The sequence below is a fragment of the Schistocerca serialis genome, chromosome 1 (genome assembly GCF_023864345.2).
Source record: "Schistocerca serialis cubense isolate TAMUIC-IGC-003099 chromosome 1, iqSchSeri2.2, whole genome shotgun sequence".
Classification (NCBI taxonomy): Eukaryota; Metazoa; Arthropoda; class Insecta; order Orthoptera; family Acrididae; genus Schistocerca; species Schistocerca serialis.
In genome coordinates this window covers 1146401226-1146425279 of record NC_064638.1, presented here as the reverse complement: position 1 = coordinate 1146425279, position 24054 = coordinate 1146401226, and the positions used below count along the sequence as shown (strand labels likewise).

The following is a 24054-nucleotide window of genomic DNA, read 5'->3' as shown; positions in this document are numbered from 1 at the left end:
CGGTTCTCTAAATTTTCTCAATAGTGTTTCTCGAAAAGAACGTCGTCTTCCCTCCAGGGATTCCCATTTAGGTCCCTGATGCATCTCAATAGCACCAACATGCTGTCCGAACCTATCGGCAACAACTCTATCAACCCGCCTCTGAATTGCTTCGATGTCTTCCTTCAATCCGACCTGGTACGGATCCCAAACACTAGAGCAGCATTCAATAATAGATCGCAACAGCGTCCTGTATGCGGTCTTCTTTACTGGTGAACCACACTTTCCTAAAATTCTCCAAATAAACCGAAGTCGACAATTCGGCTTCCATACCACAGTTCTCGCACTCTCGTTCCACCTCATGTCGCTTTGCAAAGTTACGCCCTGATATTTGAAAGACGTGACTGTGTCAAGCTGGACACAAGTATTACTGTACCCGAACATTACAGGTTTGTTCTTCCTACTCATCCGCATTTCTTACATTTTTCCAGATTTAGAGCTAGCTTCCACTCATCACACCAACTGGAAATTTTGTCTAAGTCGTCCTGTATGCTCCTACAGTCACTCAACTTCGACACGTTACCGTACACCACGGCATCATCAGCAAACAACCGCAGACTGCTGCCCACCCTGTGCATTAAATGATTCCTGTACATAGAGAACAACAGCGGTCCTGTCACACTTCCCTTGAGCACGCCTGACGATACCCTTGTCTCTGATGAACACTCGCCGCCGAGGAAAACGTACCTGGTTCAATTATTTCAGAAGTCTTCGAGCCGCTCACATACACTATGTGATCAAAAGAATCCGGACACTTGCCCAAAAATGACTTACAAGGGAACCTCCCCATCGCACCCCCCTCAGATTTAGTTATAAGTTGGCACAGAGGATAGGCCTTGTAAAACTGAACAAAGATCAATCGATAAAACAGGAAGGAGTTGTGTGGAACTATGAAAAAATAAGAAAAATATGCAAACTGAGTAGTTCATGTGCAACATAGGCAACATCAAGGAGACTGTAAACGCACTAGCGCCGTGGTCCCGTGGTTATCGTGGGCTGCTACGGAGCGAGAGGTCCTTGGTTCAAGACTTCCCTCGGGTGAAAAATTTACTTTCTTTATTTTCGCAAAGTTATGATCTGTCCGTTAGTTCATTGACGTCACTGTTCACTATAATAAGTTTAGTGTCTGTGTTTTGCGACCGCACCGCAAAACCGTGCGATTAATAGACGAAAGGAACGAAAACATTTTATCGCAAGGTCATAGGTCAACCGATTCCTCCACAGAAAAACACGTCTGATATATTCTATACGACACTGGTGACGGCATGTGCGTCACATGACAGGAATTTGTTGTCGACCCACCTAACTTGTACACTTGGCGGATGGGTAAAAAGATTCTTATACCTTGCCCGATTTAGGTTTTTTTGTGGATGTGATAATCACTCCCAAAAAACTGATGAAAACATAATAGTTTGTCACATAAAGTGAAAATAAAAAATTAAACTTTTCACTCGAGGGAAGACTTGAACCAAGGACGTCTCGTTCCGCAGCTGCCCACGCTAACCACGGGACCAAGACGCACCAGTACTTATATTATCCTTGATGTTGCCTATCTTCCACATGGACTACTCAGTTTATATATTTTGCTCATTTTTTCATAGTTCCACACAACTTCTTCCTGTTTTCTCGATTGATGTGTGTTCAGTTTTTCAAGGCCTATCCACTGTGCCAACTTATAACTAAATCTGAGTTGGGTGAGATGGGGAGGTTCCCTTGTTAGAAGTTCGTGCCGCCCTCCATCGGTAATGTTGGAATTCAGTATGGTGTTGACCCACCCTTAGCCTTGATGACAGCTTCCACTCTCGCAGGCATACGTTCAGTCAGGCGCTGGAAGGTTTCTTGGGGAATGGCAGCCTATTCTTCACGGAGTGCTGCACTGAGGAGAGGTATCGATGTCGGTCGGTGCGGCCTGGCACGAAGGCGGCGTTCAAAAACATCCCAAAGGTGTTCTATATGATTCAGGTCAGGACTCTGTGCAGGCCAGTCCATTACAGGGATGTTACTGTCATGTAACCACTCCGTCACGGGCCGTGCATTACGAACAGGTGCTCGATCGTGTTGAAAGATGCAATCGCCATCCCCAAAATGCTCTCCAACAATGGGAAACAAATGCTTAAAAAATCAATGTAGGCCTGTGGCGTGATAGTGCCGCGCAAAACAACAAGGGGCGCAAGCCCCCTCCTTGAAAAGCGCGACCACACCATAACGCCACTACCTCCAGATTTTACTGTTGGCACTACACACTCTGTCAGATGACGTTCACCGGGCTTTCGCCATACCCACATCCTGCCGTCGCATCGCCACATTGTGTACCGTGATTCGTCACTCCGAACAACGTTCTTCCACTGTTTAATCGCCCAATGTTCACGCTTCTTACACCAAGCGAGGAATCGTTTGGCATTTACCGGCGTGAGGTGTGGCTTATGAGCAGCCGCTCGACCATGAAATCCAAGTTTTCTCACCTCCCGCCTAACTGTCATAAGAGAATCCTGATGCAGTTTAGAATACCTGTGTGATGGTCTGGATAGATGTCTGTCTATTACACATTACGACCCTCTTCAACTGTCGACCGTCTCTGACAGTCAACAGACGAGGTCAGACTGTACGCTTTCGTGCTGTACGTGTCCCTTCACGTTTCCACTTCACTATCACATCGCAAACAGCGGACCTAGGGTCGTTTAGGAGTGTGGAAATTTCGCGTTCAGACGTATGACACAAGTGACAGCCAATCTGCTGACCACGTTCGAAGTCCGTGACTTCCACAGAACGCCCCATTCTGCTCTCTCAGCCTGGCTACCGAGGTCGCTGATGTGGAGTACCTGGCAGTAGGTGGCAGCTCAGTGCACCTAATATGAAAAATGTATGTTTTTGGAGTGTCCGGATACTTTGGATCACATTGTGTATCTGTGAACTTATTCCACATGCTCGTACCTTCGCTAACAACCTGCAATGGGGCACCGTGTCAAATGCTTTCCGGAAATCTAGAAGTATGCAGTCTGCGTGTTGGCCTTCCTCCATGGTTCTCGGTATACAATGTGAGAACAGGGCAAGCTGAGTTTCGCACGAGCGATGCTTTCTAAAACTCTGTGTCTCTCCAAAACACTGGAGGAAGGAGAGCTCTCCCGAGGCCCCACCATAGTCGCCTGCTACTATCATCCTGGGTGCTGCTGAACACAGTGCAGTCTCATTGCTGAACACTCCATGCTTCCCGGTCACGGCACCAGTCCAGACGCGGCCATTTGCGTTGAGGTGCGAATGGTAGCCTGTACGTGGGACTATATATCGCTACTCCGCCTGTTTCTTGCCTCTGACAAATGGTGTGGGATGACAAAAAATTCGCAGGGAGACCAATAATTCGTCCCAGATGCAAGGCCCATCGTGAAGGATTTATGATGCTCTTGATGCGTAACGCGCCGAGATCCTCCAGTGTGGTGGTCAGACTTGGTCGGCCGAAGTCTTCGCGGCGAGTGCGCCAGACACCGTTCAGACTTCAGTGTAGTCGAACATCGGACCAGCGTCTGTCAAATGGTTCAAACGGCTTTAAGCACTATGGGACTTAACATCTGAGGTCATCAGTCCCCTAGACTTAGAACTACTTAAACCTAACTAACCTAAGGACGTCACACACATCCATGCCCGAGGCAGGATTCGAACCTGCGACTGTAGCAGCAGCACGGTTCCGGACTGAACCACTGGGCCACAGCAGCCGGCATCAGCGTCTGTCACACCACAATGTGCCACCAGTCTGGATTCGAGTCACTGGCCACGCAGAGACCTACAGTGACTCCAGTTTCAAACTGTATCAGATGCTGATAATGACATCTTACACGAAGACATGGCATCTACGTGTTCCTCACAATCGTGGCTCCCATCTGGCGTTGTTTCCGGCACCTCGTACGAGGCGTATTCCGAAAATAAGGTCCGATCAGCTGCGAAATGGAAACCACAGTGAAAATCAAAAGTGTTTTATTTGTAATTGTTAGCCACACCTTCCAGAAACGTCTGTACATAGTCGCCTCTCAGTCTGAGACATTTGTCGTAGCGTTGTACCAACTTTCCAATACTCCCGTCATAGAAGGCAGCGGCCTGCACTTTTCGCCCATTCTCTACAATGATCTGCAGTTCGTTGTCTGTTCCGAAACATTGACTTCATAGCCAGCGCTTCATCTCAGTAGAGATCAAAATCAGAGGGGGCCAATTACGGGCTGTATAGTTGGTAAACACTTACCAACGCTGCAGGGGCGTCTTCATTGCCCCTGCAGAGTGCGGCCGAGAACTGTCATGAAGAAGGAAATGCATTACAATAATTCAAGAACAGTCTGAATTGCATTTATTATTGTTATAATACCGCCAACCGGTGTCAACCCGACATAGGGGTCAGGAAACTGCCGTTATGTAGACAGGAGTGACACCACCAGCAGTCGACCAATGGTGTAAACGCCCAGAGGATGACCCCTACGTCGGGTTGAAACCGGTTGGCGGTATTATAACAATAATAAATGCGATTAAAATGGTTCAAATGGCTCTGAGCACTATGCGACTTAACTTCTGAGGTCATCAGTCGCCTAGAACTTAGAACTAATTAAACCTAACTAACCTAAGGACATCACACCCATCCATGCCCGAGGCAGGATTCGAACCTGCGACCGTAGCGGTCGCGCGGCTCCAGACTGTAGCGCCCAGAACCGCACGGCCACTTCGGCTAAATGCGATTAAGACTGTTCCTGAATTATTGATTATTCATACTAATCGCTGCTTCTCTCCACAACCATGTTGTCCAAAAAATGCATTACAGTTATGTTGTGCGGGCTGCATCAAATCAGGCGAAATCTCTCATGGGCACTCCTACTTGGTGGGAGATACTGTTTTCTAGGCGTCTTTACATGCTCACTGTGCGGTCAGAACTGAAAAGACAGATGTGACGCTATCAGCAGACATACCAGACACTGCCCAACACACTTATGTAAAGCTTTATCGGATTTTCGTGGTGGTTTCCATTTCGCGACCGATCGGACCTCACTTTCGGAATACGCCTCGTATATCCTATCAGACGTGGAAACGACACTGAACACGATCGACACAAATCTACGCTGGCGGCCGATCAACCTGTCACAAAGATTTTCAAGTGGCTCTGAGCACTATGGGACGTAACATCTGAGGTGATCAGTCCGCTAGAACTTAGAACTACTTAAACGTAACTAACCTAAGGACATCACTTCAAGCAGTGTGGGATCCGTACCAGATGGGATTGATAGAAGAGATAGAGAAGATCCAACGGAGAGTAGCGCGCTTCGTTACAGGATCATTTAGTAATCGCGAAAGCGTTACGGAGATGATAGATAAACTCCAGCGGAAGACTCTGCAGGAGAGACGCTCAGTAGCTCGGTACGGGCTTTTGTTGAAGTTTAGAGAACATAACTTCACCGAGGAGTCAAGCAGTATATTGCTCCCTCCTACGTATATCTCGCGAAGAGACCATGAGGATAAAATCAGAGAGATTAGAGCCCACACAGAGGTATACCGACAATACTTCTTTCCACGAACAATACGAGACTGGAATAGAAGGGATAACCGATAGAGGTACTCAAGATACCCTCCGCCGCACACCGTCAGGTGGCTTGCGGTGTATGGATTTACACTCCTGGAAATTGAAATAAGAACACCGTGAATTCATTGTCCCAGGAAGGGGAAACTTTATTGACACATTCCTGGGGTCAGATACATCACATGATCACACTGACAGAACCACGGGCACATAGACACAGGCAACAGAGCATGCACAATGTCGGCACTAGTACAGTGTATATCCACCTTTCGCAGCAAAGCAGGCTGCTGTTCTCCCATGGAGATGATCGTAGAGATGCTGGATGTAGTCCTGTGGAACGGCTTGCCATGCCATTTCCACCTGGCGCCTCAGTTGGACCAGCGTTCGTGCTGGACGTGCAGACCGCGTGAGACGACGCTTCATCCAGTCCCAAACATGCTCAATGGGGGACAGATCCGGAGATCTTGCTGGCCAGGGTAGTTGACTTACACCTTCTAGAGCACGTTGGGTGGCATGGGATACATGCGGACGTGCATTGTCCTGTTGGAACAGCAAGTTCCCTTGCCAGTGTAGGAATGGTAGAACGATGGGTTCGATGACGGTTTGGATGTACCGTGCACTATTCAGTGTCCCCTCGACGATCACCAGTGGTGTACGGCCAGTGTAGGAAATCGCTCCCCACACCATGATGCCGGGTGTTGGCCCTGTGTGCCTCGGTCGTATGCAGTCCTGATTGTGGCGCTCACCTGCACGGCGCCAAACACGCATACGACCATCATTGGTACCAAGGCAGAAGCGACTCTCATCGCTGAAGACGACACGTCTCCATTCGTCCCTCCATTCACGCCTGTCGCGACACCACTGGAGGCGGGCTGCACGATGTTGGGGCGTGAGGGGAAGACGGCCTAACGGTGTGCGGGACCGTAGCCCAGCTTCATGGAGACGGTTGCGAATGGTGCTCGCCGATACCCCAGGAGCAACAGTGTCCCTAATTTGCTGGGAAGTGGCGGTGCGGTCCCCTACGGCACTGCGTAGGATCCTACGGTCTTGGCGTGCATCCGTGCGTCGCTGCGGTCCGGTCCCAGGTCGACGGGCACGTGCACCTTCCGCCGACCACTGGCGACAACATCGATGTACTGTGGAGACCTCACGCCCCACGTGTTGAGCAATTCGGCGGTACGTCCACCCGGCCTCCCGCATGCCCACTATACGCCCTCGCTCAAAGTCCGTCAACTGCACATACGGTTCACGTCCACGCTGTCGCGGCATGCTACCAGTGTTAAAGACTGCGATGGAGCTCCGTATGCCACGGCAAACTGGCTGACACTGACGGCGGCGGTGCACAAATGCTGCGCAGCTAGCGCCATTCGACGGCCAACACCGAGGTTCCTGGTGTGTCCGCTGTGCCGTGCGTGTGATCATTGCTTGTACAGCCCTCTCGCAGTGTCCGGAGCAAGTATGGTGGGTCTGACACACCGGTGTCAATGTGTTCTTTTTTCCATTTCCAGGAGTGTAGATGGAGATGTAGATCACACACATCCATGCCGGAGGCAAGATTCGAACCTTCGACCGTAGCGGAAGTGCGGTTCCAAACTGAAGCGCCTAGAACCGCTCGGCCACACCGGCCGGCAAAGATTTTCAACTCGAGTCACTTACACACCTGCCAGTGATGTGTTCGTGCACGAAACTACCCTGACTTCCGACAGAGTTTTCTGGGTGCTTTATTTTTTAATTGTTTTATTATTCTTTTTTCAGGAGGTGTAGGATGTAAGTTCAGCAGGGATGTCCCACAACGAGACGTAAACGTGGCGTAAATATCAGACGAGGACGTAAGCGGCGTTTCCTGCCGCGTGTTCGCGGGCAGAGGCAGCGGGGGAGGGAGGGAGCAGAAAGAAGGCGGTAATCGGCCTAGCGTTCGCGGCCCGGATGATAATTTTCCGAGGCGGCCCGTCCCGCGCTCCCACCCGGCAATCGAAGCGAGGCGGAGAGCGCGGCAGGCAGTCTTCGCCGCCAATCCGGTTAGCGGCCCGAGGCCGCTGCCCAGCCGTGAAACTGTTTTAATTCCTGCCCAAGTTGCCGCAGCCGCAGCAGACCCGGGCACCGCACCGCGCCGTGTCACAGGCAAACGGAAGGCGCGGCGCTCCTCCATTACGGCGGCTTAACCGGGCGCCGCCAGCTATTTACTCGTTAAATGGCCCGCCTCCGCCGCCGCCGCCGCCTCCACCACCCGCCAGTTTTACTACACGCCTCTCAGCAGCGGGCAACACACGCGTACTGAGCGAGAGATCACGATTCCTGAGCCAGAGGGGAAACTCCTGCCAAATGCTCCGCTATTTCTTTAAGCGCTGACAAGTTGCCGAATGGAAGTATGCACCTTAAGGTATAGGCAACCCAACTAGCATCACCTGCCTCGTCTGCGGATGGCGTAGTCGAGATGTCTATCTTAAGGGGCACGAAATATTTTCCAGGCCATTTCTATTTTGCACACACTCCAAATGTTGGCATAACATCTTATTTTGTCTAGATCGCTTAGCAACTACGGACATCCACGTTGCCAGTTACAGCACAATGTTACCGTCTTCAGATTATGACGATAATCAATAATATTACAAGATCGGCAGTTTGAATACAATGAACTTCTGCAACGCAATGGAAAGAACAGTCGGTGTTTAGTGCAACTTGCTTCCTGCATATTCCCTCCTCTGGTTTACTATAGATTCCATGTGCCTGTCCACATTTGTGCTGCGAATGCGTAACTTGTGGGGGTCCAGCTGTTCTCTAACCACGTCAAGGCAGAACACACAGTTTCTGCGATTATCCGTCCATCTGGTGTCTTCTGTTGATGTTCCTGCTCAGAAGCAATACTCATGTCATACATACGTGTTTCTGGATGCGAGGCTGTAAAACTACCGTTAGCTACCATCGACAACTGTAACTAAGCTTAGAATTCGGTAGTTTTCCCAGATCTTTGGCCAGTTAACATCGTAGCCACGTTACCTGTGCGTGAGGTGTGTTGCATACCAATCGGGCGTTACCTCATAACGATCGTATTCTTTGCGTATGCGCTCACTGTCTTACTAAATTCCCCTAAAAACCGAAATTGATAAATCGTCTAGAAACTCTATGAGGCCGGGTAACCTACGGGACTTTTCGCTCTACATATTTATCCTCCCGTCTCTTGTTTAAGAGTACACAGTATTTAGATCGAAACTGAAATTGTCAATGTTTAATTCACGTTTTACGCGAAAATTGTTGATTTGTGGCGTGAACCAGAGGGATGCTGTAGTAGAAATGAAAGAAACAATAGTGATTTATCATGCAAAACAGAAATATACCAAACATCTCTTCAATACTTCTTCGAACTTATATAAAACCTGCTTCTGTTACTCATTAACAACTTCCGCAATTATCAGTAAAAAGAGGAAACTCTTGCCTTTGATCATGATGAAGAACCCTCTATCAAAATAACAAGAATAATTATACATATTTTGTATATTCGTGCACCTAAACCGTAGTTGCGTCAACAGTAACCACCTTGGTTACAAGAAACAGCAGAAGTTAGGCGATCAACTAATTTTTATTGCCTGTAAAATGCAGTTTGTATTCTGTAACGATATAAAATACATAATGAACTAGCACTGAATGATGTGCGGTTCTTATTACGTGCAAAACAAAAGATGATGATATTTGGTTTGTCAGTGGCTCAGCTGTGTGGTCATCAGCGCCCGTACAAATTCCCAATCTTTTCACTGAGCAGTCTCTCCACTTTCCCGAACGAGGATGAAATGATGAGGACAACACAAAAACACATTCCTCGACCGGAGAAAATCCCAGAAGCGGCCGGGAAGCGAACCCGGGACCGCGTGATCCAGAAGCAGCAACGCTGGCTACCTTTTTCTTCTTTTTTTGTTGATCTCATTTTGTTCTTTATTGTTCGTTGCATTTGTTTGGGGCGAACGTCCCATGACATCCGCTCAGGTTCAGCGTTGACCTGTTCACTCAGTTATTTTTATTACAGAACACGCTGAGCTACCTTGCCGGCTAACCACTAGACCACGAGCTGCGGACAACCAGCCCACCCACCAACGAAGCAAACAAAGAAACAGAGACAAGTCGTCACCTTCAAAATGGTTCAAATGGCTCTGAGCACTATGGGACTCAACTGCTGAGGTCATTAGTCCCCTAGAACTTAGAACTAGTTAAACCTAACTAACCTAAGGACATCACAAACATCCATGCCCGAGGCAGGATTCGAATCTCCGACCGTAGCGGTCTTGCGGTTCCAGGCTGCAGCGCCTTTAACCGCACGGCCACTTCGGCCGGCAGTCGTCACCTCCCAGTTTCTCTGTGACACATTCGTTTATGTTACTACCCCTACCAATACTACCAGTACTAGCGACAAACCTACCATTTACTACGTCATTTATGTAGCGTACTAAAACTAGGGAATCATAGTTTTTGTGGAGCGCATATCTACTAACAAGTAACCACTAATTTCAAACCACAACTTTCGAAACCCTAAATAAGGACCGACCACCTCGTTTTTTGGTCCCCACCCTCGAATCAGCCCTTCAACCACCAAATAAGCAGTGAAGGTTTAAGTTTTTCATAAGGATGCCATTTGCTTTTCTTCTCACGAACGACACACGCAGCAACAAAAGCGATAAAAATGCTAACGAGCGTTATAATAAAATGACGCTCACAATGCCACACGTAACAAAATCCAGCATGTGACAACCGGAATCTTTGTTCACAAAATACTTTACACGGATTAAGTCCACATTCGCCTGTTTACATACACCACTCTGCATTGCTCACAGAGGCACGGTTCAAGCAGACAATGACATAGACGGCGCTTAGCCGGCAGGTCGGTCTTGCGGCTCCGCGCCTACGATTGGCTGCGGTGTCTCTACACCCGCGGCCGCTCACCCGGCCGAGTAACTCGACCGCGCACTGGGCAGACCACGACACTTCGCTCGGCGTGAACCGAAGGCACACGGAACGTTTCCACTGCGTCTCTTAATACCAGTGTACGTAGTTAAAGGGAAACGGTAATGAAACTAGTCTGAATATTGCATACCGCAGCCTACCATTGAGAAAGCCGCTACCGTGATCGTCAATAAAATCTTAATTATATACATTAAAATAACGTTAATAAAAGAAAAAATGTCTGCACCTCACTCCACTTCGTATTTCATACATCAGCTAGCATTTCCTCAAATACAACATTAGATAATTAATCCATGATATATATCCTCCTTTCTCATTTGAGACAATAAGCTAAATTGACACTATTTGCTGATGACACAAGCATCATTATTAATCCACTAAAAGAAACTCCAGTACAAAATGATACAAATAATGTCTTTGGAAAAGCTACTGATTGGTTTTCTGCGAATGGGCTTGCTGTGAATTTTGAAAAAGCGCACTATCGTATATCCAATTTTCTACTGCAAGGAGTACAGTTCCTTCAATAAATATAACACATCAACAGAAGTTGGTGTTAGGGTAGAGCATATTAAGTTTTTGGGTGTACATGTAGATGAGAATCTTAATTCGAAAGTTCATATTTCGTATCTCCTACAGCGACTAGGTTCAGCAACTTATGCAATCACAATAATTGCTAATTTTGAGGATATAGAATTAGCAAGGTATCATACTTTACATACTTTCACTCTCCGATGTCATACGGTATAACATTTTGGGGTAACTTAACGCTTTAAAAGGTTAGGAAATCTTACAGTATCCTCACAGCCAATTTACTCATTAAAGAAATTTGTTCTCCATAATGGCTTCAAATGGCTCTGAGCAGTATGGGACTTAACATCTGAGTTCATCAGTCCCCTAGAACTTAGAACTACTTAAACCTAACTAACCTTAGGACATCACACACACACACATGCCCGAGGCAGGATTCGAACCTGCGACCGAAGAAGCAGTGCGGTTCAGGACTGAAGCGCCTAGAACCGCTCGCCCACAGCGGCCGGCGCTCTCAATAATGTGGACCAGTTTAAAAACAATAGTGACATTCATGATTGTAATGCCACAAGAAAGAAAGATGTACAGTATCCTCTACTTAACCCATCTTTGGGATAGAAAGCGGTAAAATATGCTGCAGTAAAACTTTTCGATAAATTGCCAGATTAAATAAAATGTCTGACAGGCAGCAGTAATAGTTTCAAAAATAAATTGATATCATACCTCCTTGACAACTCCTGCTATACCATAGACGAATTCTTGAATAGGAATAAATAAATCTATAAGTTTAATACATGTATTTTGTGCCTTATGCACTCGACACGTTCCGCGTCATAACCGTTTCCGTGAAAATTATCAACGTAACACGTAACAAACTAACTATAAACTACAGTTATATTGTATTGTACTGTATGTTAACTGGGGGCCCTAGAAACGACGGAGAAGTTCCGTCCCCGCCGAAGCCGCAGTGGTCCACAACCCCACGACTGGTACCGCAGTCCACTTCACCCCTATGCCGTCCCACAGCGAACCCAGGGTTATTGTGCGGTTCGGCCCCCGGTGGACCCCCCCGGGAACGTCTCACACCAGACGAGTGTAACCCCTTTGTTTGCGTGGTAGAGTAATGGTGGTGTACGCGTACGTGAAGAAATTGTTTGCTCACCAATCGCCGACACAGTATAGCTGAGGCGGAATAAGGGGAACCAGCCCGCATTCGCCGAGGCAGATGGAAAACCGCCTAAAAACCATCCACAGACTGGCCGGCTCACCGGATCTCGATGCAAGTCCGCCGGGCAGATTCGTGCCGGAGGACCAGGCGCTCCTTCCCAATCCGGAAAACCGTGCGTGGACCGCGCGGCTAACTGGGCGGGCATAAACTATGGTTACAAACATACTGAACATTATGAAAACGGTTTAAAATATGTATCGCAGTGTCACGTGGTAAAAGAGACTGAAATTAAGTATTCTGTATATAAGGCTAACAGGACAGAGGAGCGCTAGAAATGGGTGAGAGTGTAAACCCAATGGCATAAGTGCAGCTGGTTGGACAACAGCGCGCTCTTGTTGTTTAACCTTGTTGCCAACTTAGACAATGATAATAATAAGTTACGTAATAGGTTATGGATGTATTTTAATTTAAAATTTAATGGAAGGAACAAGAGTTGAAAATTTGACTTACATATGAAGTGACAGTTTTCCCTTTATACGTTCTGGATGTATGGTTACGTCTGTTAAAATTGTGTTGTCTTGACAGTGGTAATACTTAATTTAATGTGTTGATATGTTACGTTATAATATGTTTCCGAACTTAGGGTAACAGTGGAGATTGAGAGTTGCTTTAAAATGTCATAGACAATTGCATCAGATGAGAAGGTTCGGTAAAACTTCGAGCCAGTCACACCTGATGCAGCGAAAGAAGAAGAAATGCCACATCTTCAGATAGTGCTACATGCTATGTAATGGTATAACAAACAGCTACATAGTGTTCTTTTATTCAGATTAATTCGATGTAGTGTTGTAGAACCTTCGCTTACTTTTTCTATGTTTGTATGTTTGTCTCGTTCTCACCCGATTCCGTATCTGTGCTTGTGGCTCAAATGGTTCAAATGGCTCTGAGCACTATGGGACTTAACTTATGAGGTCATCAGTCCCCTAGAACTTAGAACTACTTAAACCTAACTAACCTAAGGACATCACACACATCCATGCCAGAGGCAGGATTCGAACCTGCGACCATAGCGGTCGCGCAGTTCCAGACTGAAGTGCCTAGAACCGCTCGGCCACTCCGGCCGGCTCTATGCTTGTGTCTGTGTCGTTTACTGTGTACTGCTGATCTGTCCGACGTGGAACCTGTCTCTCCTATTTGTTTGCCGCACATAGAGCTCGCGATACTTCGTCTGCGATGTTTTTTTATAGAGTTCCAGACATCTTGTCTGCGTTTTAACTGTCCCGTGTCCTGGTTTCCTAAACTCGGTCTCATGACTCCTCGGGCATCGCAGATGAGCACTACGTGTTCAGGTGTAACATTCTACATAAATAAATGCAGTAAAATAAACAGTAATCTCCGAAAGTGGGATGCGATCCTAATCCTGCCTCGTGCGGTTGTTGATTCAGTCCGAGTTGTACGCCACCGAACTACGCAGCCATTACACTGGAAACTGTCCCGCCGCGCGTGCCTCGGGGCTCCCGCGGTTTTGCGCCGAGCCAGGCTTCCGGTCGCGACCAGAGCACTCACCACCCACGCACTCTCGGCGGGGCGTGGCGTGCGGCGCAAGCTACGCGATCTACATCTACATCTACATGATTACTCTGCAATTCACATTTAAGTGCTTGGCAGAGAGTTCATCGAACCACAATCATACTATCTCCCTACCATTCCACTCCCGAACAGCGCGCGGGAAAAACGAACACCTAAACCTTTCTGCTCGAACTCTGATTTCTCTTATTTTATTTTTATGATCATTCCTACCTATGTAGGTTGGGCTCAACGAAATATTTTCGCATTCGGAAGAGAAAGTTGGTGACTGAAACTTCGTAAATAGATCTCACCGCGCCGAAAAACGTCTTTGCTTTAATGACTTCCATCCCAACTCGCGTATCATATCTGCCATACTCTCTCCCCTATTACGTGATAATACAAAAAGAGCTGCCCTTTTTTGCACCCTTTCGATGTCCTCCGTCAATCCCACCTGGTAAGGATCCCACACCGCGCAGCAATATTCCGACAGAGGACGAACGAGTGTAGTGTAAGCTGTCTCTTTAGTGGACTTGTTGCATCTTCTAAGTGTCCTGCCAATGAAACGCAACCTTTGGCCCGCCTTCCCCACAATATTATCTATGTGGTCTTTCCATCTGAAGTTGTTCGTGATTTTAACACCCAGGTACTTAGTTGAATAGACAGCCTTAAGAATTGTACTATTTATCGAGTAATCGAATTCCAACGGATTTCTTTTGGAACTCATGTGGATCACCTCACACTTTTCGTTATTTAGCGTCAACTTCCACCTGCCACACCATATGGCAATCTTTTCTAAATCGCTTTGCAACTGATACTGGTCTTCGGATGATCTTACTAGACGGTAAATTACAGCATCATCTGCGAACTGCCTAAGAGAACTGCTCAGATTGTCACCCACGTCATTTATATAGATCAGGAACAGCAGAGGTCCCAGGACGCTTCCCTGGGGAACACCTGATATCCAGTTTTACTCGATGATTTGCCGTCTATTACTACGAACTGCGACCTTCCTGGCAGGAAATCACGAATCCAGTCGCACAACTGAGACGATACCCCATAGGCCCGCAGCTTCATTACAAGTCGCTTGTGAGGAACGGTGTCAAAAACTTTCCGGAAATCTAGAAATACGGAATCAACTTCAGATCCTCTGTCGATAGCGGCCATTACTTCGTGCGAATAAAGAGCTAGCTGCGTTGCACAAGGACAATGTTTTCTGAAACCATGCTGATTACGTATCAATAGATCGTTCGCTTTGTGGTGATTCATAATGTTTGAATACAGTATATGCTCCAAAACACTACTGCAAACCGACGTCAATGATATAGATCTGTAGTTCGATGGATTACTCCTACTACCCTTCTTAAACACTGGTGCGACCTGCGCAATTTTCCAATCTGTAGGTACAGATCTATCGGTGAGCGAGCGGTTGTATATGATTGCTAAGTAGGGAGCTATTGTATCAGAGTAATCTGAAAGGAACCTAATCGGTATACAATCTGAACCTGAAGACTTGCCGGATCTATTTACTGGCAGATCCCGGTGTCTTCTCTGCTGTGCCCCGCTGTTGGATCAGTCCGAACAAGGGTCGCCAGCCTCGCTATGACCCGCGACACGCGTTCAAAACAACTCCAGATTCGATTGCCGTGGAAAAGTGGAGTACGTTCACCAGCGACAGTTCAGTACGCCACAGCCTCCAGCTGCTTACTAGCAACTCCTGCCGATAACCGATACAACAACAGCAACACAGTAAAACAGTTCCAAGTCAGCAGGGAAAAAGTCACACAAAGACATCACACTCAAATTCTTGTCGGGTTTTCAGCCGGATCAAACTGTCATCCGAACACAACATTTCAGTGGTCCACCTGGCCGTCATCATCAGGTGAGAAAAGTTACTCTGCTCTCGCCGACAACTGATTCTACTCGCAAATGACTGCACCTTTATATGCATCGGAAGTACAACAGCGCTCCCAGTACCGCGAGCATTTGCAACTACTTGCGTCTCATTGTATTGCATCCTGTGTCCTCTGAAAGGCAATGCTCAGCCACCGCAGATTTATCTGGTTGTAATAATCGTGTACGGCGATGATGTTCAATACAACTGCCGTTGACGATACGAATAGTTTGGCCAATGTAAATTTTCCGCACTCACAAGGTATTTTCTAAAGGCCAGACTTCCTCAAACCTAAATCACCTTTAACAGAGCCAAGAAGTGCTCAAATCTTAGCTGGCGAACGAAAAACACATCTGATCTCATATTTCTTCAAAAGTCTGCCTATCTTGGAAGACACATTCCCAGCATACGGAAGAAAAGCCACAGACCTAAAGGTGTCTTCAGAAGGTTCAGGTAGAGGTCCAAACTCAAAAGCACGTCGAATTTGCCGCTCCGTATAGCCGTTATTATTGAACACGTCCTTTCGACGTTGCAGCTGCTGTGATAAATTTTCAGCATCCGAGACAACATACGCTCGTTTAACCAAGGTCCGAACGACTCCCGTACGTTGAAAAGGTGGACGGCAACTGGTAGCAAGTAAATACCTGTCGGTATGAGTCGGTTTCCTGTAAATACCTGGTGACGTAAGCACCTTACAAACAGTTATTTCGTCATACGAAGTTCTTCGTACTTCCGAATCAAACACCTCGTTTTTTAGTGTACTGTAGGTGCACCACTAAAAAGTTTTGCACTTTTGTATACAGTAGTTTAAAGTGAACTTGCCACTGGATGTGAATCCATTTCGTGTTAGTGTTATACTATCCTTACGTATTTGTTGTTTATGTGTGTTCAAGTATGTAAATATGTCGAAGAATGTAAATAAACGGTCAAATCTTTACTCACCTACAGAATTCGTTTCATATAAGCACCGCAGCCTTATCTAAGAGGGCAAAGAACAGAAGCAGCTGAAAACGTTTCGTGTCAGGGCAAAAAAAATCGCCGGCCGCGGTGGACGAGCGGTTCTAGGCGCTTCAGTTCAGAACCGCGTGACTACTACGGTCGCAGGTTCGAATCCTGCCTCGGGCGTGGATGTGTGTGATGTCCTTAGGTTAGTTAGGTTTAAGTAGTTCTAGGGGACTGATGACCTCAGATGTTGAGTCCCATAGTGCTCAGAGCCATTTGAACCCATATATATATATATAAGACCGAGTTTAGGAAACCAGGACATAGGACAGTTATAACGCAGATAAGATGACTGGAACTCTATAAACAACATCACAGACCAAGTATCGCGAACACTATGTGCGGCATACAAATAGGAGAGACCATAACGCTATATATATATAGACAGAACTGTAGGAGGGAGACGATGAGTACGACGAAGGCTTCTCTGTAAAGAGAGACTGGGTGGAAGGATTACGAACGTTTGAGTTAAAAGAGCGCGGATACGTTCGCATGTCCAAGTTTTTGGTGAGTAAGGTGGAATGGGTATCGAAGCAGCTGGCCCCTTACTTTTCTGTGAGAGTCTCTCAAAGAGGAGCGTATTCGCCTTTTTTCGTGCACTCATCTTCCGTCGGGCCTTTACAGTCTTGCACGTTTCAGTGAGACAGCACCGCTACTGCTGTCAGACTCGTCATACTCGGAGTTACGACGTAAAGGAAGGGAGCCGGTACAGCAGTGACGTAACAGCGGCGCCTCGATCTCCGGTGTATGCAACCCTCAACACAGGACTCGCACTCGCAGCTTCCCTGACCTCTAGCGTGTAGTGGAGAGGTGTGCGCATGCGTGCGCGTGCGTGCGGGGGCAGACGGCGAGTGACGCAGCGGGGGCGCGTGTTGCAGCCGTGCAGCACGAGCGCGGCCCGCGAAAGCCCAAGCACCCGCCCCCGCACGGCCACGGGCACGGGCACGGCGCGGGCGGCGGCCCGCCGGCCGTGGGGGCGGTGGGGGCGGGCCCGGCGCCGCTGGTGAAGGAGCTGCCGCCGCTGCTGCTGCCGCCGCCGCCGCCGCATGTGGCGCCGCCCCCGGGCTCCGCCGCCGCCGCCGCCGCAGCAGCAGCAGCAGCAGCAGCCGCCGCCGCCGTCGACGCCGCCTCCGGCAAGCTGCAGCTGCAGCCGCCGCCGCCCCCGGCGCCGCATGTGGCGCACCAGCCGCCCCCGCACATGTTCCTCGCCGCCCACCACCAGCCGCCGCCGCCCGGCCTCCTCCACATTCTCATGTCCGCCGAGAAGTGTCAGGTGAGTACACCACCTCTTGACACGTGGCACCGCAGGTGGTCTACTGTACGCACAAACATTTTTTCTAACCCGAACACGTCGCCAGCTTGAGCCACTGAGTAGCTCCAAGTGCCAGACCTTGTTACTTTTTAATCAATAACTATAGACCACGAGTAAGAGAAAATACCAGTAGTGGCAACAGAAAAATTGACAGAACCTGCTTCTAACCAACGGATAATTAGGTTTCCGATCAAATAAGAGGATGGTGGCGCATATGGCGTGTAAGCAGAATAATTGCTGGAGCTCATCCAAGATCATCCTGCAGACACTTATTTAAAGAGCTAGAGATCTTCACTGTAGCCTCGCAACATATATATTCACTTATGAAATTTGTTATTAACAATCCGAACGAATTCAAAAGTAATAGCAGTGTACATGGCTACAACACTAGGAGAAAGGATGATCTTCACTACTCAGGGTTAAATCTAGCTTTGGCTCAGAAGGGGGTAAATTATGCTGCCACGAAAGTCTTTGGTCACTTACCTAATAGCATCAAAAGGCTGACAGATAGCCATATAGCATTTAACAGTAAATTAAAATAATTTCTTAATGGCAACTCCTTCTACTCATTAGATGAATTTTTGGATATAATAAGTGGGTAATTTCCCCAACCCCCACAAAAAAATTAAAAATATTAAGTTTCATGTAATATTTTGTGTAACGTAATATCTTGTATAGAGACCTTTTATTAACCCGACACGTTCCACATCATTACGAAGTGTCGCATTCATGATCTATGGAACAAGTACTGTACTAATCTAATCTAATCTATGTGAGGGAATATGTTTGAGCAAGAAAATTAACGTAAGAAGATTTGGTATTTTGCAAAAACAAGTGGAATTCAATTACGCTAATTTGTCCCGCGCTTATAGCATTACAAAGCAAAGAATGTTTTGATTGCTCTCCAATCACGTGGGCACCCAGCCGATCGCAGTGTAACTATTGCATCCCACACCATCAACGATCTACCTTGTACACTCATATCTAGGCCTCCACCTGGGATTAATTCCTTCTATTATTCCTTCAACTACGGTTTTCAAAAACGACTCACATCGTAATAGATCTCCGAACATTCTATCTCTTCCGTTCATTATCTTATTTGTTACAATTTTTTCCATTGACTAGTTGAATATAGGAACTATTAATTCGTTAATCTTCAACAGTCTCCACAATGTAATGGCTTTTAATTATTTCATTTCTCTCTTCCACATCGTCCTCTTTTCCCATCCACACAGATTTCATCTCCAAATGTAACTTTTCATGAATGTTTTTCTTCCTTTTCTTCTTCTTCTTCCCTTTAAGATTTAGGCAATTAGGCTTCACGCCACCCCTTTCCATTTTAAGAGCATATTCTTATCCGTCTTGTTTCTTTTTTTTTTTTTTTTCACCCCAAGATTCACTGCCACAGAGGAAGACAGGCACAGTCATTTATTTGTAAAACTTCAGCTCTGTGTCTTTCCTCGTTTTGTTCTTTAAGGTTTTAAATTATAGTTCCAAAAATCTCCTGAAAATTTATTGATTTTATTATGTATGTGACTATCGTTATTTAACTCGATATCGTCGGCCAAATACTCGCAATAGAAGTTTCGTCCACCACCAGGATTCGAACCGACTTATTTCCGAATCGAACATCACCGCACAGGCGTGTATTAGCGACCTCGGCTAGGAACGCGAGGTTTGTATGTGGCGACGTTTTGCAAAATACACAAAAATTGAAAAATTAGATGGAAATGTCCACTCACTGACGTTAAGGCAGCTTGCCTGTGAACCCATGGAAAAATACAATCTGCATTAGGTTTACGCGGCTCTAACTGAGAAACGTGAACTCTTAGCAGCATGAAAATTATAGGACAATAGGAGTATATATTGCTGAACATCTTTATATATAAACTACCCACATTAGTTCTCAAATTGACTCTATTACAATACTTTAGTGAAGATCAGTAAATTTCCTTCTTTATTTAGCGTTCTTTCTTTGGAATCTATGCAGTATCTTACTCAGATGCTTCAGGCTTCAAGTACACATTAAGAACATGTCTGTTGAGCAGACTACAATCCTGACATTTCAGTCACAAATTTTTATTCTAGATATATTTACACCTGATAATGAAAATTAAAGCTCCTTTCTTGTAAATAATCAGTATATATTTTCTTCCTGTTGATAGTCTGTAGTATCCTGTTAATAGTCTGTAATATCCTGAAACATCCGAAAAAATTTCAGAACGCTAGCTCAAATAGATCTTTCGTACATAAATTAAATAAGTCAGAAAATTTAATTCTCAGGAAATTCAATTCAGATTTATATTTGATCTGTGTCTCACCTCTGTTGTTTCTAAAACATTTGATTGCATCATCTTTTGGTTTACATGTTTTTCGTCTTCTCTCTTCCTTTCATTGTTTTCCTTGTTACTCTATTCTCTTTAGTTGTCACAAGGGCCGACTTTTGTAGCTCCGGCCATCTCATCGAATCAGCTGCGATCGCCGATTGAACACATAATATATTCCAAGTAACTCTAGAACTTCACGCTTCCTAACTGACCCATTATTAACACAAATTACAGCACCTGATACACTTGATCTCGTAGTTCCAACAAGCAATGTTTCTGGCAGGCATTTCCATACCAAACGGTTGAAATATTGGATCACATTCTGCGTCTTCCCATGTAAGCACCCGACAGTAATTTCCTGTAAATGAGACTAATTGCTTCTAACACGGCAGATAGCAGGGACTGATGCTGACGCAAACTTCACCAGCTTCGAGTGCTTTCCTGTATCCACACCATGAGTCTATACCAGTGTCACAAGGCCCGTGCTGTGGAGTGCCAGCCGGCAGTCGCTTTCGCGATTACTAAATGATCCTGCAACGAAGTGCGCTACTCTCGGTTGGATCTTCTCTATCTCTTCTACCACCCCTATCTGGTACGGACCCCACACTGCTTGAAGTGATGTCCTTAGGTTAGTTAGGTTTAATTAGTTCTAAGTTCTAGGCGACTGATGACCTCAGAAGTTAAGTCGCATAGTGCTCAGAGCCATTTTGTGGAGTGCCATCTGTACAAGCTTCATGAAAGAAGGCAGCCCGAACTGTTTTCCTCGTCACCTTTATATCACCCAGATTCCTTCTTACGGCTAAACCATATTAGAGGTACAGTAAACAACAGAAATTTTATAAGCAAAACAATGTTTCAGAACCAGAGATACACAAGCGAAAACTCATGAGCATCGACAGGCGTATCTTCCAACAGGGCTGTTAACTCGAAAAATAGTTGTTGTTGTTGTTGTTGTTGTTGTTGTGGTCTTCAGTCCTAAGACTGGTTTGATGCAGCTCTCCATGCTACTCTATCCTGTGCAAGCTTTTTCATCTCCCAGTACCTACTGCAACCTACATCCTTCTGAATCTGCTTAGTGTATTCATCTCTTGGTCTCCCTCTACGATTTTTACCCTCCACGCTGCCCTCCAATACTAAATTGGTGATCCCTTGATGCCTCAGAACATGTCCTACCAACCGATCCCTTCTTCTGGTCAAGTTGTGCCACAAACTTCTCTTCTCCCCAATCCTATTCAATACTTCCTCATTAGTTATGTGATCTACCCATCTAATCTTCAGCATTCTTCTGTTGCACCACATTTCGAAAGCTTCTATTCTCTTCTTGTCCAAACTATTTATCGTCCATGTTTCACTTCCATACATGGCTACACTCCATACGAATACTTTCAGAAATGACTTCCTGACACTTAAATCAATACTGGATGTTAACAAATTTCTCTTCTTCAGAAACGCTTTCCTTGCCATTGCCAGCCTACATTTTATATCCTCTCCACTTCGACCATCATCAGTTATTTTGCTCCCCAAATAGCAAAACTCCTTTACTACTTTAAGTGCCTCATTTCCTAATCTAATTCCCTCAGCATCACCCGACTTAATTAGACTACATTCCATTATCCTTGTTTTGCTTTTGTTGATGTTCATCTTATATCCTCCTTTCAAGACACTGTCCATTCCATTCAACTGCTCTTCCAAGTCCTTTGCTGTCTCTGACAGAATTACAATGTCATCGGCGAACCTCAAAGTTTTTATTTCTTCTCCATGAATTTTAATACCTACCTAATACCTAAAAATAGTTATATAGTGTATTTATCTCCAACACGACTCTAAAGACGCGTTATGAGGTGTAAAAGCACCGGAACATGGTTGTGGCTGCACACTGAGGGATATTCAAGATGGTTTTTAAACTGTAAATTTGTTCAAAACATTTTAAACTTCGATTTAAGACGGAAAGAAAACGGCTTTTGATGCGTATTCACATGCAAGTGCTGCTCTCTCTCGTACTGCGGAGCGGAAACGCGACGTCACGTCAGTTTTTAATGCTGGCGAAGTTCGACGCCGTTTTTAGCGTCATCGTCCTTGTTCTTCCACTGCGGAAGACTCGTGCATTTCTTCAGGACCTTAGCCAGGCACTACTGGGCTTGACGCCTTCTTGATTCCGATTAAAGTTAACCGGCATGCTCGGCGATCACCACAGCCGCAGTGCGACAACAAGGACGGAGACACCAGCAACTGGCAACGCTCGAATCGAACAGACTAGCGTCAGTCAGAAACAAAATTATGTAAATTTGTGGTAAGATCTTACGGGACCAGACTGCAAGTTTACACACTACTTTATCTAACTTAAACTAACTTACCATATGGACAACACACACACCCACGCCTGACACAGGACTCGAACCTCCGACGGGGAGAGACGCGCGGACCGTGACAAGACGCCCCAGACCGCAAGCGGGCAGCCGTAGCCCAGAGGATTTTATTAATTTTACTGTTACCAGCAGTCAAACATTGAATTTTGTAACAGAGTGTAGTTTAATCACACAATGAAGACCTTCACGACACAATGCCTTAGCTGTTGGTGAATCTTGCGAATCGTACATTGGCTATATCGTCTTCCTTAAGAAAGACGTTAAAAGATCATTTACTTATCTATTTATGTGCTATTTTCTTTTAGTCTATTATCTATATAAAAGAACAGACCGAATGTTGCTCATGAATTGGCACGAATGCAACACATAAAATTTTAACATAAGTGCAAATGTATTAGTAATAACTAAGCATTTGCTGTTTAAGGAGGAAAGATGTGCATAGAATATGTGCATAAAAAGAAAAAAATGGTAATAATAACTTAAAGAAGTCTACACACTACCATCTGGCCATCTGGCGCACAGATATCTGTTCATCTCGAATCCAGAAGGCGCACGTTAAAAGGTTGAGAAACGTTCAAAGATTCAAAATTTTGCTACGATAATCTTTTTGATATATAACAACTGTAGCGTACACTATGTCATCAGTAAGAGCCAATATCTTTTCATCTGCATTTAAATGCTTGAAAAGGGTTTGCTCGCCTTTCGTTAAATTACTTTTCAGAGAGATTTACTGTGGCAAATAGGCCTACTCTGGCATTTTGATTAGAGCTGTATTTGTATTTTCTTTGGTGAGAGTTCATATTTGCGATAACTCATTAGCTGGTACTTTCATAAGCGTTGAAGCATAGTTCTGCCTTTTACAAGGACGGAAATCTCGTCTTGTGGTAATACTCTCTCTCTCTCTCTCTCTCTCTCTCTCTCTCTCTCTCTCTCTCTCTCTCTCTGAGTCATTAACACAACAGGAGAGGGGTGTGATTAAAACTTTTGTGGCGAGAGCAAAAACAGTTTGCAAGCCCAAACAGCTCGACTACGAATTAAAACACGTGAATCGGGCTTTCGAGAAAAGTGGTTATTCGGGAAAAGAAGTAAGCAGAGTTGGAAGTATGAATTAAGAAACGCATATTCGTGTTTTATTAAATGCACAATGCATTTCAGACACTTTGGGTCCATCATCAGGTGTACCTTGTTTTAATACACGATTTATTTTTGCTCCTGAATGAGGTTTTTTTAGATTAGATTAGATCAGATTAGTACTTGTTCCATAGATCATGAACACGACACTTCGTAATGATGTGGAACGTGTCAGGTGAAATGCATATTCCTGTCATGAAGAACTTTGATGTTAAGTTATGAATGT

The 24054-nt window shown here is 45.8% G+C and overlaps 1 protein-coding gene across 1 annotated transcript in view; it reads left to right on the top strand.

Moving 5' to 3' along the window:
• LOC126456052 (protein dissatisfaction) overlaps nucleotides 1-24054 on the top strand; it is a 63694-nt gene that overhangs the window by 15284 nt on the left and 24356 nt on the right. The window contains exons 2-3 of the mRNA XM_050091810.1: nucleotides 7658-7855; nucleotides 17537-17724. Of these exons, the coding sequence (XP_049947767.1) occupies nucleotides 7658-7855; nucleotides 17537-17724 (386 nt within the window). The remainder of the gene's footprint in view (nucleotides 1-7657; nucleotides 7856-17536; nucleotides 17725-24054) is intronic.